This window comes from Chrysochloris asiatica, unplaced genomic scaffold (assembly GCF_000296735.1).
Source record: "Chrysochloris asiatica unplaced genomic scaffold, ChrAsi1.0 scaffold00064, whole genome shotgun sequence".
In the NCBI taxonomy this organism is placed as follows: Eukaryota; Metazoa; Chordata; class Mammalia; order Afrosoricida; family Chrysochloridae; genus Chrysochloris; species Chrysochloris asiatica.
The window spans coordinates 7,671,433-7,688,604 of NW_006408582.1; the positions used below are offsets into that span (position 1 = coordinate 7,671,433).

At 42.6% G+C, this 17,172-nt stretch overlaps 1 protein-coding gene across 1 annotated transcript in view; it reads right to left on the bottom strand.

Annotated features, from left to right (window-relative positions):
• EPHX2 (epoxide hydrolase 2, cytoplasmic) overlaps positions 1-17,172 on the bottom strand; it is a 75,527-nt gene that overhangs the window by 8,137 nt on the left and 50,218 nt on the right. The window contains exon 13 of the mRNA XM_006864436.1: positions 4,609-4,687. Coding sequence (XP_006864498.1) covers positions 4,609-4,687 — 79 coding nt within the window. The remainder of the gene's footprint in view (positions 1-4,608; positions 4,688-17,172) is intronic.

Consider the following 17,172-nt stretch of genomic DNA (forward strand, 5'->3'; position numbering starts at 1 on the left):
GTAAGAACATAGTGCTGGGGGTGGGAGGAGGAATAGAGTTGGATCAATGAGTATACGCTTCATTCTGATATAGCTCTTGTCTTCTCACTTAGGAGAAGGACCAAGGTTGATATTTGTGTGAGGGAACGATGGATGGAGGTGAGACCAGTGGACCAAGGCTGTGGGGGTCAAGCTGGGGTCTGGTCCTAGTCCCCCCTTTTCTGCACCAGGAGATACAGGAGAAGGCAGTGTTCCATCCTGTTCTTATCAGTGGAGGGTGGGGCTGCCCTGGGTAATCTCTAAGATTCCTTCAAGCTCTTAAAGTTTAAGATCTGGAATCCAAAGCTTCCTAGAAGCCAGTTTCTGTCCATGTTTTGATACCAGTTTAAGGGGGGGTCTATGGTATGGGGTTGGAGCATTCAGAGAAGACTAAAAGAAAGCTTGAGTAGGTAATTATGCTACAGATCCCAACAGTAACCAGCTCTGCAAACAGCTGTTTATCCCAAGTGGTGCAGTTTCTTTCTCTTATTTGGGGGGTGGGGTGGGGAGGAAATGAGTGGGCTTCAAAAAGTTCATAGGAAAATGGAATTAAAGATAATGGATTTTTTCCCCCAAGAATTTTATTTGAAGCCCCTTCGTAAAGCACCTAGATCAAACTGAATTGTCCAGAGCATTTTCCATAGTTGACTCAGCAAGGGTGAGTACAGGCCTGAGATAAAGGGCGATGTCAGCCTTTGAAATGGGCTTGATGAACAAGAGGACGCTGGTCCACAGCACTGCCTACACTCCAGGAGGGCTGTGTGTGTTTAAAGGTGGAAATGCTGCTGAGGATGAAACTACTCTTGGTTTAGCTCCTTCACTATTTTAAAAGCTACTTGTCTAACCCAGTCTCTGATTCCTCCTCTCTCTTACTGTTTAAGATCTCAAGTGCAGAGCTCCCTAAAAGTAAGGTACCAGGGGCTGTGTGGTCTGGCCCAAGTTGGGGGTGAGGACTGTTCCACTCTGGGAAACCTATGTGGGGTATGGCAGGTGTTGGTGTTTGCCCAGGGGAGAAAAACTCATTGAGTGTTCAGCATGTTCCTATTATACCCTCCACCTCCCTTCTCTTCCAAGAATGTTTCTTACCCAGTTTGGAAGCTGTGGCAATCAAAGACTGTAGGGAGAAAAGTTATAAATAATGTCATTGGTGAGGTGAAGGAAATATACTGGAACAGGTCATCTGATGACCCCTAACCAACAAAAGATCTACAAAATCTTTTAGATGAAAAAAAAAAACTGCTATAATGATATATGCTTGCTAAACTCCAAAGAGAGTTTAACAAAACCTCAGGGGTCAAAGCAAAGTGGGAACTTGGCAAGCAAAGGTCTCTGAGAGCCAGACCAGAGCTGCTCCATGGCACTGGCAGATCTTGGCAATGTAAAACTCATTAAATCCATAGCCTTCCAGTTGATCCCAACTCATAGTTACACTATGGGACAGAATAGAAGTGCCCCATAGAGTTTTCAAGGCTGGAATTTTCATGGAAACCAACAGCCTCATCTTTCTCCCATGGAGCAGCTAGCGGGTTCAAACTGCAAACCTTTCGGTTAGCAGCCTAGTACTTTAGCCATGTTCCACCAGGGATCCTGGCAAATTTAGGAACAAGAGATAAGACCTTACTTAGGTCCATGGTGGGTGGTGTTATTAAGTGCTGTCAAGTGGGGTCCAACAATAAGAGACCCTGTGTAGGGTTTCTGAGAAGCAGCTGGTGGGTTTGGACTACTGACTTTGTGGTTAGCAGTTAGCTTATCCTACAGTGCCACACCAGGATGGTGTTGCCAAATTGTTTCCGACTCATAGCAACCCTGTATAGAGTTTCCAAGGAACGGCTGGTGAGTTTGAACTACCGACCTTATGGTTCAAACCGACCTTGCGGTTCAGTACTTTATCCCACAGTGCCACACCAGGGTAGGAAGTTAGAAATGAGATACTCCTAGCCCCTTCACAGTAAATGCAGGAAATCTAAGGCCACTGAACTGCTGTACCCACAGTGAAAGGGTGTGTTAGGAAAAATCCACCTGTCTCAACAGCTCCAGAGGTCAAAGGAAATGGGACAGAGAGATTTTAAGCACCTGCCTGTTTCAACTTGGTTCTAAGAGAAAACCAGAAAATGCTCCCCTGGGAAGTGATAGCTATAAGTCTGCTTTCACAAGTATTTCACAAGGGTTTGGATTTACACTATATGCACAATTTGAAACTCCTAAGGAGTCCTGGTGTGGCGCTGTGGGCTAATGCGCTGGACTGCAAAGTCGAATTGAACTGCAAGGTCTACAGTTCAAGCTCATTAGCCACTCCTCGGAACCCCATACAGGGTGGCTATGGGTCGGAACTGACTCGACGGCACTTAACAACAACAACAAGGAGAATAAACCAGCACCATCACAAAGTGAGGCTAGACTGGTAATGCCACCCGGATGTCTGGTTGAAGCAAATGCCCAATCTCTCCTGAGGGTCATTTCCTCAATCAAAGTTGAAGCAGACTGTTACAGATTAAGTGCTGTCAAAAATGAGTTCACAATTCAAAATTACAATACCCCCAATCCCCTAAAAAAACCAAAAAAGCCCCATGGCCCTATCAGCAAGAAGCAGCAAACAAAGGACATAGTAAAATAAGACCACAAGAGCAGCAAATAATAGAACTTTTAGAAATCTGTAGCATGAACATCAGTATGTTTAAAATTATTAAAGACATAAAAGAAGGAATTGAAAAGCAAGAACAAAACAAGACACTGAAGAAGAACAGGAGACCAGAATGATTTGAAAAGAACCAAATACAACTTTATAAATAAAAAAAGGGTTAATTGAAATTAAAAAGGATATATCAAAATGGGTGAAACTGCAGATTAACCTATTGCAATCAAGTGTATTCAGACTCAAAGCAATCTGAGCAATACCGAGGAGAAATGCCCTCATAGGGTTTCCAAGGTTGTAAATCTTTACAGAAGCAGATTGCCAAGTCTCTTTCTCATGGAGTAGCTGGTAGGTTTGAACTGCTGACCTTTGGGTTAGCAGGCCAATGTTTAACCCACTGTGCCACCGGGACCCATTTCATCTACAGATTGGTAGTGGTGGTGTGCCAAGGAGTTGATTCCGACTCATAGTGAGCTTGTATAGGGTGTCTGAGGCTGTAAATCTTTACAGAAGCATAAAGGCTCATCTTTCTCCTTCGGGTCTTGGCAATGTAAACTCCATGAAACCCATTGCCTTTCAGGTGACTACTCGTCATAGCGACACTATAGGACAGTGTAGAAATGTCTCATAGGGTTTCCAAGGCTGGAATTTTCAATTAAGCCGACTGCCTCAAAGCACTTGGAATTCAAACTGCTGACCTTGTGGTTAGCAGCCCTTCGTGGGACCACTATGCTACCACGGCACCTTCATTTGCAGATTGTTGTTGTTAAGTGCTGGTGAGTCAGTTCCAACCCATAGCGACCCCATAGAAGGTTTCTGAGGAGTGACTGGTGAGCTTGAACTGCCAACCTTGCAGTTCAAACCGACTTTGCAGTCCAGCACATTAACCCACAGCATCCCACCAACTGCAGGTTAGAATCAGAGAAAAGACAAGTATATAAGAAGGTATAGCTGAGGTAGGTTTTCATAAACAACAAGCTTCTAAAAAGCAAAAAGCAAAAAAAAGTAAATCTCAGCTGAGAAGTCTATACTCAGATAAACTAGTCTTTAAGATTAAAGTAAAATAAATATATTTCCAGAAAAAAAATGATGAGTTTGCAACTCACAGATCCCTACTGACAGAAAGCAGTTCAGGAAGACAGAAATTGAAGGCAACACGAAGGAGTGAGATGTAAGTAGGCAGCAAAGACACATGACAACGTAGGCTAATCTAAGTAAGCATTGAAAATACATCCACAGAGGTGGTGATGACTAATGATATGTAAGACAGGAGGGTGGAGGCTATTGGAGTTAAAGCATCTGGAGCTTCTTGGGCTGCTTCAAGACAAGAGTTTGTCATCATCAGTTGCTAGTGAGCCAATTCTGCCTCATGGCAACCCCATGTAGGCAAGACAGAACAGCTCCATGGGATTTATAAAGCCTGATGTTTTAGGAGCAGATCTCCAGGTCTGCCTCTGGGTGGGTTCCAAGCACCAACTTTTCACCTAGTAGTTGAGCACTTAGTAATTTGTGCTACCCAGGAACTCCTTAGGATAAGGGTTAGAGATGTTAATTTTGGACTATGATAAGTCAATTATGCATACAAGGGGATTTCAAAAAGTTTGTGGAAAATGGAATTCAAAAATAATGGGTTGTTTTCCATGAACCTTTTGAAGTCCCCTTGTAATAAAATATTGATGGTAACAACAGTATGATTTCCAAATCATCATTACTATAATGATTCTTTGATCTTAACTTCATAGCCCTTGTGTGTGACAGTGAAGAAGTGGGCTTCCCACTGGCTTCATTAATGAAGACTCTAATTCTGACCACGTAAGTCAAAGAAAAGAAGGCCTAGTTACTAATTCCCAGATCTTGCCAAGCCTCAAACCTCAGATAGAAGCCACTCAAAGACCTTCACGGCCACAGCCCTGACTTCATGCATATCCAGCCCCTTCCTGCCATCCCACATCCCCTACCCTTCACCTCCTCATGTCTTCTGAATATGCCTTTGAAAGTCCGAGTCAGGTTCTTTTCCAGTTCAGCCTCAGCTACTCCCTGAAACAAGAAAGCAACATGAAGGGCCCTCAGAGATCTTGAAAACCCCGTTTCCCCAGAGCCCCATCTGACTGAAAGCAAGGAACTACAATCAACTGTACCATCCAGGCTACATTTCATTAGAATTGCATTCATTTTATTTTTCATATTGAAACACATGTGAATAAAAAAGATTAAAGTATAAAGCAAATGTGGTACATACACACAATGGAGTACCAGTCATAAAGGAATGAAGTCTTGATACACAATATAACATGGAAATATGCTGATTGAAGAGAAAGACTGTGTGCTGGTGGCTAGGATGCAGGCTTACAGAACATGGTCTTTGGTTGTTTAAATGATTATATATTCCTGAGTGGTTTTGTGTACATGAAAACACAAAAACAAAACCACAGAGGGAGTAGAAGCAAATACTGTTGAATGATGATGCACAAAGGAGATTGTAATCACTGCAATGTAATGACGGTGTAAAGCCAATGTTCTCCCTTGTAAACTATCACTCAGTTCACAATAAAAACTTAAAAAAAAAGGGGGGGGGGAGCGGGGAGTACGGCTGGTGCAGGTTTAGGTTGTTCACAGTGGTTTTAAAAAAACAAGCAAGGTGATAGATTCCAAGGATTCTGAGAAGCCAAATTAAAAAGCCAAAAGCAGTTCCACATTCAATTAATTAAAAATAGTAGTAATTTTGTTGCTGTTGAGAATGCACATACACAGCAGTCTATACACCAATTTAACAGTGTCTACGCAGTGGTTATGAATTGGGCTGCGAACCTTAAGGTCAACAGTTCGAAACTACCAGCTGCTTCGTGGGAGAAAGATGAGGCTTTCTACTCCCGTCAAAATTTATAGCCTTGGAAACCCTGTACAGGGTCGCTGTGGGTCGGAATCGACTTGACGGCACTTAACAACACAAGTACGATTAAGGAGCTCTGGTAGTGTAGTGGTTCTGAATTGGGATGCAAACCTTAAGGTCAGCAGTTCAAAACTACCAGCCATTCTGTGGAAGAAAGATGAGGCTTTCTGTTCACGTAAAGATTTACAGCCTCAGAAACTCTATACAGGGTTGCTATAAGTTGGAACCAACTCCACGGCACATAACAACAACAGGTCTGATTCAGTGACACTGATTGCATTGTCCTTGAGTTGTACAACCACTGTAAACCTCCTTTTCCAAGTTGTTTCTTTCCCATTGATATAAACTCATTGCTCCCAGAATTTCCTATCTAATCATCTAATCTTGCTGCAGGAACTTCAAAAACCAACTTCTTTGGTCATTACCACCTTGATGGTATAATGATTAAGTGATCAGCTGCTAATGGAAAGGTCAGTGATTCAAATCCACCACCCACCCCACATAAGAAAAAGACCTGTTGATCTGTTTCTTTAAAGATTTTGTAAAAACCAAACCCATTGCCACTGAGTCGATTCCAACTTATAGTGAGTCTGTGGGAGAAAGTGGAAACTACCCCTTAGGGAAACTGGACTAAAGATGCTAACTTACAAGGTGGTGGTCCATCCTGGCCCTTTGCTGATGACTCAGAGGATGGAGGTCAGTGTTAAATGGGAACTGCTATGAAGGGCCTGGTGTCCTGGTGTGGCGCTGTAGGATCAGCACTGGACTGTTAACCACAAGGTCGGCAGTTCAAACCCACTAGCCACTCCTCAGAAACCCTATGCAGGGTCTCTATGAGTTGGAATTGACTCGACGGCACTTAACAACAACAACATGAAGTGCCTGTGATTACTGATAGGTCCGCCTATCAGTAGAGATTCTTGCTGGAGACTTGGGATCTGAACCCTCAGCTTCTCTTCCTTCCTCCCCTGCTCCCCATACAGGAGACCTCAGCCAACCTCAGACACAGAATATAGGTCAGGGGGTGGGGTGAGGAGACATGGAGCCTCTGGGCTTCTAGATCTTTCAGTGGTTGGGGTCTCTAGGATCCATGGGTGTTTTGAGCAAATAAGGGAAATCTAAATCCAATCTGCCCTTGCATCTGATGTTACAGAAATAAATAAATAAATAAATATTAGCTGAGACCAGGATCTATCAGGGGCATCTGCTCCTGCAATAAGCATAAAGATCCTTCTACAATATAGTCCTTGACAGGGTCTTAGCACTAAAAAGGGAATAAGAGGCTGCCGTTGGGGCAAAGCGAAGAGAAAGATGGTCTGGGCTGACAATCGAGGGCCAGGACCTTGGCCCCGATGAAGAGCCACAGCCCAGATGGATAGAGCTGAGGTCCCAAGGTACCAAGACCTGCAAACGTGGAAGTGACTGGCTCCCAGAAATGGAAAACCCCAAATCCCTTGGGTGAGTGGTGTTAAGAGCACAACTCTACCACCGATGAGCAGTGGGGTTCAATGTGAGATCCCAAAAGTGTGAGAAACCGCAGAGGAGCAGCTGCATGTGTAAGGAGCTGAGTAACTAGAAAGCCTGGCGACAGGGATCCACAGACCCCAGCATGGGAGAGCAGAGACACTGGGGCTGCTACCCTCCTTGTCTTCTACCAATGTGCATCTCAAAGAGCAGACCACCAACATGTGCAGAACAAAAGCACCCATGCCAACTGCTATTAACAGGAGAGGGAAGCTGAGTAGCAGCCACAAGACTCATCGGGCGAGTGAGTTGATCTGGTGGTTTTTTGAAAGAAGTGGGTCTTTACCTGATTGAGATCTCCCTTCGATTTTCAGAAGACCACAGGAAGCTCATTTTGCATCTACCTGTCCCTGTGCACCCAGCATGCCCTAGACCCTGTAATGATTGCTCTGGAGGGAAACACAGATGCAATCTAAATCCAGTCCAGTGCTTATGCCACAGTGCCACATCAGGAGTCCAATCATTGGGGGATGGTAAACTTCTGATACTTCTTTTGGGGATAAATGAATTCAGCAAGAAAGAAATGCTCCCCGTTCCTCACTGTGGAAATCAGCCAGACAGGCTCACCCCCACTGAGAATTTGGCCTTGGTCCCTCCTGCCCCCCATCTCCAAAGCCGTGTGAATCCAACACTAAAGCATTTGGCTCATTTCTCAAAAAAAAAAAAGAAAGAAAAGGGAATGAGAGTAGGACTATGGTCAAGCCAACCTCCTTTTCTCTCTTCCTTTCCAAATGTGCTACTGAATGTGCCCTCGGTAACAGCCAAACTAGATGGCAGGTTATTCTCTGAGTGGGCGCTTTGCTTTCTCACCCCCCTGGTTTAATGCTTTGTAACTTCCACTAGGAACACCTACTTCCCTAAGTTTATTCATCCCAAATGGTGTCTTCTCCCACCACAACTAAATAGACCTCTGACCCTACAGAGCCTTTAATGTGTTCTTCTCCCATCCTTAAGGGCAGGGGTGCAAACTCCTCCTTTTGTTTTTGGCATCATCTGCTACTGACGCAGGGATAGAATAGGAGCTGAATGTCCTCCTGTGTTACATTCCTTCTTCTGCTTAACATTTCCCGAGAGGAAGATATTTTAATGCCCAGCAGTCCTCAGTCCTTGCACACTGTGTCAGGTCAGCTCTAGACTACAATCTCTTTGTTCTATACAGTGCACATGGTGAGAGCTCTGGATCTGTGAGATAGGGGCACGGAAGGGAATATTTATCATCAGACAAGGCTGCTTCCATGGTTGGAGTATTTCTGATTAAAGCCATGTTGCTGTGTTCATTACAATCCCTTCCCATTTGTAATATTATAATGGAGAATCAATGGGGGCCTTCTGCAATGTGATGAATACCAAGGCAAGAAATTGCTGAGGGAGGAAGCACATTCTGAGTGATCGATGAAAGCCCTGGTTTGCCCTGCATGTCACCATCACTCATTACTTCTTTCTACTGAGAAGAGTCCCCATCCCAGAAGTGGCTGCTGCTCATAAGCTCAGGGGTGCACTGCAGTATCTGGAGTGATCTCCAGAGGTCTGGGCAGGACTCTGGCTCTCAAAGGGTCCTCATGAGAGCAAACAGATGCCAAAAGGATCAATAAAAAATCAAAGAGAACAAAAAGGTAAATAAGTCTCTCCACCCACATAAAAGTACATCAAGGTAAATCACTAACTAGAAGGTAGACACATATTAACTTGGGTGATGGGGAAGGCAAGATATACGAAGAGGGGAGCTGGGAAAAAATGATGGAGGCAGGGGACAAAACTGGGAGGAAAGCAAGAGTTCAAAGGGAACAGAGATAAAATACTGTTATCGACATAATCTTCCACAGATGCATGGATGGATACACTGAACAGGTGTGGGAGAGTGGAACGAAACTCATGAATATGGACAGGAGATATTTTTCCATGTGTAATTACCTATGCTGCAAATATATGCCTGAAGGTGGTGGAACATACAAGGACAAAGTTATAGAAACTTCTTAGACATAACCAAACGTCTGCTGAGACAAGGGGCTCAGGACCATGGTCTCAGGGGCACCAAAGTTAATTGGCTTAACATAATCCACAACAACAATGTTCTACATCCTACTTTGGTAAGTAGTGACTGAAGACTTAAAAGTCTTCTCCCCTTCTGAAGCAGAGTGAAGAAAATCAAAGGCACAGTAATTAGTCTAATAGACTAATGGACCACATGAGTATCCGAAGAACTAGATGGTGCCCAACAACTATTACTAACTGCTCTGGAAGGGATCACATTACAAGGTCCTAGACAGAGTGGGAGAAAATGTGGAACAAAACTCAACATCATAAAAAAATGAGGCTTACAGGTCAGCCCTCAGCAACCCTCCAGGTCTAGAACTGAACTCTCACACCAGGTAAAATTTCAGTCAAGTGTTAAAGGCAGTAATAGCACTAGGAGGTATGTATGCATACCTTAGAATGATCAATCAAAGGGACAGCATTTACCCAAGGGCAAAGTTCAGAAAGGTTAGGAAAGAAGGAGGAATGGAAATGGGAAACATAGGAAGGAAGTAGCATAAGTGATGCTATAGTGTCAGATTACAAAAAAAAAAAAAGTGCATCAGTACATCAGATTAACAGGGAGAGTCAGGGCAAAGAGAAGAAAGATTTGTACTCTGGTTCTGTGACCAGCTGATCCCATCTGACTCTGTTTAATTAATCCTGTAAACAGATGGTGGTGGTGGTTATGTGCCGTGGAGTTGGAATTGACCACAGTGACTCTGAACAGGGTTTCCAAGACTGTAAATCTTTATGGGAGTAGAAAGCCTCATCTTTCTCCCACGGAGCAGCTGGTAGTTTCGAACTGCTTACCTTAAGGTTCGCAGTCCAATTCATAACCACTACACAACCAGAGCTCCTTTGTAAACAGTTGTTGTTAGATTGCCATCGAGTCGGTACCGACCCATAGCGATCTTATGCACAGCAGAATGAAACACTGCCCAATCCTGGGCCAACCTCACTACTGTTGCCACGCTTGAATCCATCGATGCTGCCACTTGGCCAATCCATCTCGTTGGGGGGTCTTCCTCTTTTTCTCTGACCCTCCATCTTACCAAACACAATATCCTTCTCCAGCGACTGGTCCCTTCTGACAATATGTCCAAAGTATGAGAGATGAAGTTTGGACACCTTGACCTCTAAGCAGCACTCTGGCTGTACTTCTTCCAAAACGGATCTAATGGTTCTTTTGACAGCCCATGGCACTTTCAATATTCTCCTTCAACACCGTAACTCAAAGGCATCAATTCTTCTACAGTGTTCTGTATTTACTGTCCAGTTTTTGCATGCATATGAGGTTATTGAAAATACTATGGCTGGGGTCAGGCACACCTTAGTCCTCAAGCTGACATCTTTGCTCTTCAACACTTTAAAAATGCAATACGTCATTTGATCTCTTGACTGCTGCTTCCATGAGTGTTGATAGTTGATCCAGGAAGAATAAAGTCCTTGACAACTTCAATCTTTTCTCCATAATTAAGAATGTTGTTTATTCGTCCAGTGGTGAGGATTTTTGTTTTCTTGACATTGAGATGTAATCCATACTGATGGATTACATACTGATTTTCATCAGTTAAGTATTTTAAGTCCTCTTCACTTTCAGCAAGCAAGGTTATATCATGGGCATATTGCAGGTTGTTAATGTAAACAGATAGCACTTGTTTATTTGTTGTTGTTTTGTTTTTCATTTTTATTGTGAATTGAGTGGTAGTTTACCTGGGAGAACATTGGTTTTACACTCATCGTTTCATTGCAATGATTACAATCCCTTCCATGCATCATCATTCAACAGTATTTGCTTCTATTCCCTCTGTGGGTTTTTTTTTGGGGGGGGAGGGGGATGTACACAAAACCACTCAGGAATATATATAATCATTGAAACAACCCAAGGGCACATTCTGCAAACTGGCCTCCTGGCCTCCAGCACATAGCCTTCTCTTCCCCTGAGTCTAGAGTCCTCAGCTGCTCTATCTCTCCATGTCCTCATCTCTGCCTCTATATCTGTTGCAGGCTGCTTCTCTAGACAGGGTCCCATATTCCGCTCATGCTCTTCTCCCTTGATGATCCTAGGATCTTCTGTTCCTGGACTAATTACTCTTAGTACTCTCTCAGAACAATGATAGATTTTCTGTCTGCCCTGTGGAGTAGGGATTTCTTCCTTTGAATTCCAAGCATAAGAAGTTAAAGGATATATTTTAGAGTCAAACAAACATAGCTTTAAGCACCAGTGTTGATGCTTATTAACTGGGCAACTTAATCTCTCAGAGACATAGTTTTATCATCTATAAAATGGAGGCTTTGTAAGGATTAAATAATGACTGCATGTTACAATGTCGAGACATACATAAATAGTGTGGTGTTGTGGGTTAATGTGCTGGATTGCAAAGTCAGTTTGAACTGCAAGGTTGGTTGTTCAAGCTCACCAGCTGCTCCTCAGAAACTCTATACAGGGTCGTTATGGGTTAGAACTGACTCGAAGCAGCTTAACAACAACAACAACAATAACAAGTGGTAGTGAATAGTAGCTGCAGTATTCTGAGGTCCCTGGGTGGCACAAAAGGTTTGCACTCTACTACTACAAGGTCCGTTTGAACCACAAGATCAGTGGTTCAAACTCAACTATCTACTCCTTGCAAACCCTATACAGGGTCACTATGAGTCAGAAATAACTCCATGGCACGTAACAACAACAACAACTAACCCCAAGGTTGGTGGTTCGAATCTATCAGTTGTTGCTCTGAAATCCTATACAGGGTCACTATGAGTCAGAAATAACTCCATGGCACATAACAACAACAACAACTAACCCCGAGGTTGGTGGTTTAAATCCACCAGCCAACCTTGAGGTTAACAGTCTAGAGATTATCTAATAAAGACTAGATGAATGGGGATAGGTTGGAGGAGAGAGGGAAAGAGAGAAGAAAGAATTGGAAGATAAAGACTTTGGCTGGACTGTTTTTTAAATGACCACATGGTTTGTGGCTTTTAATCTTCTGCATGCAGCTCATATTCACCAAACAAGCTAATTCACCTCTAGAAGAGAAGCTGAAGTGTCCTACAGAACAAAGACAAATTAACTAACTGGTTCCATTACTGCCCAAAAGCTATTACCTGGGGCAGGCAAACTGGAGACAGCTCTTGTTCTAAAATAAACTCCTGGAACAAAGCCTTTGGAATTCTGTGAATAGCAGAAGCTTTGTTTCAAAGAGCACTCTGAGGTTGCTTAAGGAGAAAAGAGTTTCAAGAGTCAAAGTAGACACAGGAGTGTACGAAACAAAGAATGAATATAAGTATGCGAAACCAACATAGGCATTCATCCAGGTCTCTTGACCTCTCCATTAACTATTCTCCTTTGTCTTCCCCAAGGTTATTTTTTATTTTTTTGCCCATCTAGAGACTTTTATTCAGGGTGAGGAAGGTAACCTCTGCCAGAGAGAGAAGGCAGGAGGCAGAAGGGAAGAGAGGAAGAAGTTCCCCAAGGTTATTTTAAATAGATAGAAGGAAACTTTTAATTCTCACTTCTTTTGATTTTCAGGGCTTCTAGATCAGTATTATCGGACAGATACAGAACACTTCACCCAATGACAGCAACATATACATTCTATTCCAACGCACATGATTGTTTCCCAAAATAGATCACATTTTAGGCCACAAAGTGAGCCTCCTTATATCCAACATGTTGAGATAAGACAAAGCATTTTCTCAGACCATCACCTTATAAAAGTAAAAATCAATTAACAGAAAGAGCAAGGAAAAAAAAAAAAATAGACGCTAAATAACATTGTGCTTCTAAATCACTGGGTTAATAGAAGAAATCAAAGATGAAATTTAAAATTTCATAGTATCAAACAAGGAAAAAAAGAACCAGCATACCAAAACCTCTGAGACACAGCAAAAAACGCAGAGCTCTGAGATCAGTTTATAGCAACAAGCACACACACACCAAAAAAGAGTAAAAAATCAATACAATCTTTTAATTCAAACAAATAGAAAAGGCCCACTGTGGTTCTATTGGTTAGATGGTGGGCTGATAACTGCAAAGTCTGTATTTCAAACCCATCAGCCCTTCCTCAGGAGTAAGGTGAGGCTGTCTGATCCTGTAAAGATCACTATGAGTCGGAGTCGACTCATGACAATGGGTTTAGGGTTGTTGTTAAGTGCCGTTCAGTCAGTTCTGACTCACAGTGATCTGCATATAGTTTCTGAGAAGTGACTGGTGGGTTTGAACAGTCAATCTTGTGGTTAGCAATCCAGTGCTTATCCTACAGGGCCACAACAAGTTAGAGCAGAAATAAATGAAACAGAACAGAAAAACAATAGAACACCCATGAAATCAGGCGATCCCAGTCACTGATTGATTTCTTAGCCCCTTGCCTCCTACCCGACAACACTATCTTCCCCCAACCCTTTTCTTGTTGTTGTTAAATGCAGTTGATTCGGTTCTGACCCATAGCGACCCTGTAAGTGTTTCCGAGGAGAGGCTGGTGAGCTTGAACCGCCAACCTTGAGGATCAAACCGACTTTGCAGTCTAGCGCATTAACCCACAGCGCCACACCAGGACTCCAACCCTTTTCTTAGAATCTGACTTTTGCTGAGATCCTCCTAGCAGGAGAGCAATGGTTTCACAAATTTCCTTTCCGGCTTTTTTTTTTTTTTTCCAATAGTGGACAATCACAACTCATCACACCTCAATTTACTGTACATATCAATCAATTGAAACATTTTCTTATAATGTCATGACTGTTCTCTGCTTCTTGGGAGCACTTTCAGCATCATGAATAGTAGTTCGTATGGGTCTCATTGCCTTATTCACGGTTTACAGTATTGTACTATAAGCACAATGAAAAATACATGAGAACCTTGAGACATCACTTTTTACTGTGATAAGCAATTTACTGCCCAAACTGCTCGTGAGATGATTAGAGTTGATAGCATCAGATGGCATTAAAACAACAAGAAAAAATCCACCTATAAGTGGACCTGCACAGTTTAAACCCATGGTGTTCCAGAGTCCCCTGTATTTCCCACTGTCTGATAAACATGTCCATGTATAGATCTCATTATCAATTTGATAACGGAAATTCACTTTTGAAATCAAATGAATCCTAGTGATGCAGTAGGTTAATCAAAGTCAGAGGTTTAAACCCACCAGCAACTCTGTTAAGAGAAAGATGAGAGGCTGCTTGCACCTGTAAAGATTTACACTCTCAGATAGTCTCTGGAGTAGTTCTTCTCGGTCTCTATAGGGTCTCTGTGAGTTGGAATTGACCTGACGGCAGTAAGCTAAAGATCAATAAAGGCAAATGTAATTTAAAAATGAAAAGTGGTTATTTGCTTCTTAGTACTGTAACCTGCTACCTCAAGAAAACTCTTGATTTGGGGAATGGGTGAGTAGGGAAAGGGGAGGGGCCTACAGAATCATCTGGTTCTGAGGGGGCCATACACTATGTACTTAACTCACCAGCTTTCAAAGGAGCCAAAGAAAGGTAGAATGCAATGAAGGAAAATGTTTAGACTTTTCACCCAAGTGCAGGCCAGGAGTGGAGTTCTCCACTACCTCAGATGCCACAGACAGTCCGGCAAATGGGAGGGTCACAGCAGACTTCCTTCTCCAACAAGCTTCCCCTGGTCTCACATAGATATTTTTCCCCTTCACCATCAACCCTAGAATTTGTCCTCTTTAATCTCTTCTTTTGTTCTTTTCAAGATGTGAGAATAGGTCTGTGTCAGAGATGCACTTAATTGATTCTATTGTTTCACTGATGAAGCCATGGAAATGCCACCGAAACCAACAGCAGCTTCCATAGTGCAAGAGCTCAGCCCAGCCTCTGCGTCCCTTTACAGTTAATACCAGAAGGAAAGATGGGAGTGTCCCTCTGCTCAGTGGGTTGGGGCCATTCTGCTTCATATTCAGTCTACATTAATAGCAATTACTCAAACTCTCCTAGGACTCTGGGGCACTGCTTTCCAAAACAGATCAGAAAACAGCCCAAGTGCTTACTGAGACTGAAAGTGCTCCGGAATGGAGGCAGCTGAACACTGGATTAAAAAAAGGAGCTGTTGACTTTTTACGTTACTGTTTGGCCAGTCAGACAAGAGAGAGATGGCTGTGCAAGAACCTATAGGAACTCTGGTGCCACTACCGTGACTGGTCTGGGCTTTCACCCATATTGACATGCTTGCTCTTCACAGGTGCACTGAAGTGGGCTGGTCCATTTACAGATAGGTAACTCAGGTTGAGATACATTACATTATTTGTTCCATGCCAGGTAGCTTATACACGGCAAAGTGGAAATTAGAATGCCAGCTGGTAAGCCTGATATTTGGCTCTCTCAAAGAGCTCCGGTAGAGTAATGGGTTATAAGTAGGGCTGCTAACCACAAGGTAGGCAGTTCAAATCTACCAGCCGCTCCATAGGAGAAAGATGAGGCTTTCTGCACCCTCAAAGAGTTATAGTCTGAGAAACCCATACTGGGCCACTAAGAGTCAGAACTGCCTGAATGGCACTTAACAGCAACAATAACATGCATTGTATTGAAGCAAAGTACATGATTTGTTGTATGTAAAACTCATGATCTACTCTGTAACATTTACTCAGTTCACAATAAAAGTATATATTTTTAAAAAATCTATTCAGCTCTGATAAACCATCAAAATAATGTTCCTCAATAGAAGCCAAGGGAAATAAATCATGGTTTGCCTGTATCACAAAACACTGGTTGGTTGTGTCCCACTGAGTTGGTTCTGACTCATAGTGACCCTGTACAGGCTTTCCAAGGCTGTAAGAGCAGAATGTTCTCTTTCTCATTTTTTGTAATGGTTCATAAAACACTGTAAACAGATACGCACTGAAAAGAAAATGTGTCCAAGATCCATTAAATGAGAAACAACTACGATTCCAATTATATTAAGTCTTTTTTATACACACACATGCATGTCCACAATACTTTCTATTTTGCACAATTCAAAACTGTTTCTTTTTATGTAATAAGCATGAGTTACTTTTATAATGGAAAAAAAAAAAACTTAAAAAATAAACCCCATAACTAACCATCAACTGTCCATGTAAATTAGTGAGTTATCATATTCTAGGGGTTAAAGATGACCCAACACTGTGAAGGAGAAAGAAGAAAATAAATACTGGGGCATCCTTCACCTTTCTTTTTGACTACTATCTAGAATGTCCTTTCCCCACATTATCTTTTATATTACTTTGCATCTCATCTGGTTAGATTTTTAAACAAATGCAGGTTTTGGTGCTTGAAATCTGCCTGTTGTTGTTGTCAGGTGCCATCGAGTCAGAACCGACTCATAGAGACCCCATGCACAGCAGAACAAAACAATGGCCGATCCTGGGCCAACCTCATTGCCGCTACCACATTTGACACCATCAACAATGCCACCTGGATGATCTATCTCACTGGGGGTCTTCCTCTTTTTCTCTGACCCTCCATCTTACCCAGCATGACATCCTTCTCCAGCGATTGTTCCCTCCTGACAATACGTCCAAAGTATGAGAGATGAAGCTTAGCCATCCTGGCCTCCAAGGAGCACTCTGGCTGCACTTCTTCCAAAACAGATCTATTGGTTCTTTTGGCAGTCCATGGCACTTTTAGTATTCTCCTCCAACACCACAACTCAAAGGCATCAATTCTTCTACATGAAATCTGCCTATAGAACACTATATATGGTTATAGACACACATTATGTGCACATCACACTCTCTTCTCCAAATTATCCAACCAACTATTCATCTACCCATGTGAGTCTAGTTAAGGACAGGTAGAGAGGAAAGAGTCTAGGAAGGTGGAAGGGGTTGGCTAGAATACATTTAACATGCTCTGATTTCTAATTTGGGATGTGTGATATCCAACGACTAAGAGATAACATTAAGAATCCTAAGACTTGAAAAATAGAATAAGTCACATTGGAAATACCTGGTCATTTCTACTTGTCTTTGCTACCCAAGGCTCTTGCCCCCCGCCCCTATCCCTTTCTTTCTATAAATAAGAAAAGTCAATCATTCCTACTCTGATATCTAAGCCTCTTCATGTTGTTGCTGAGTTGGCTCCAACCCATAGCGACCCTGTATAG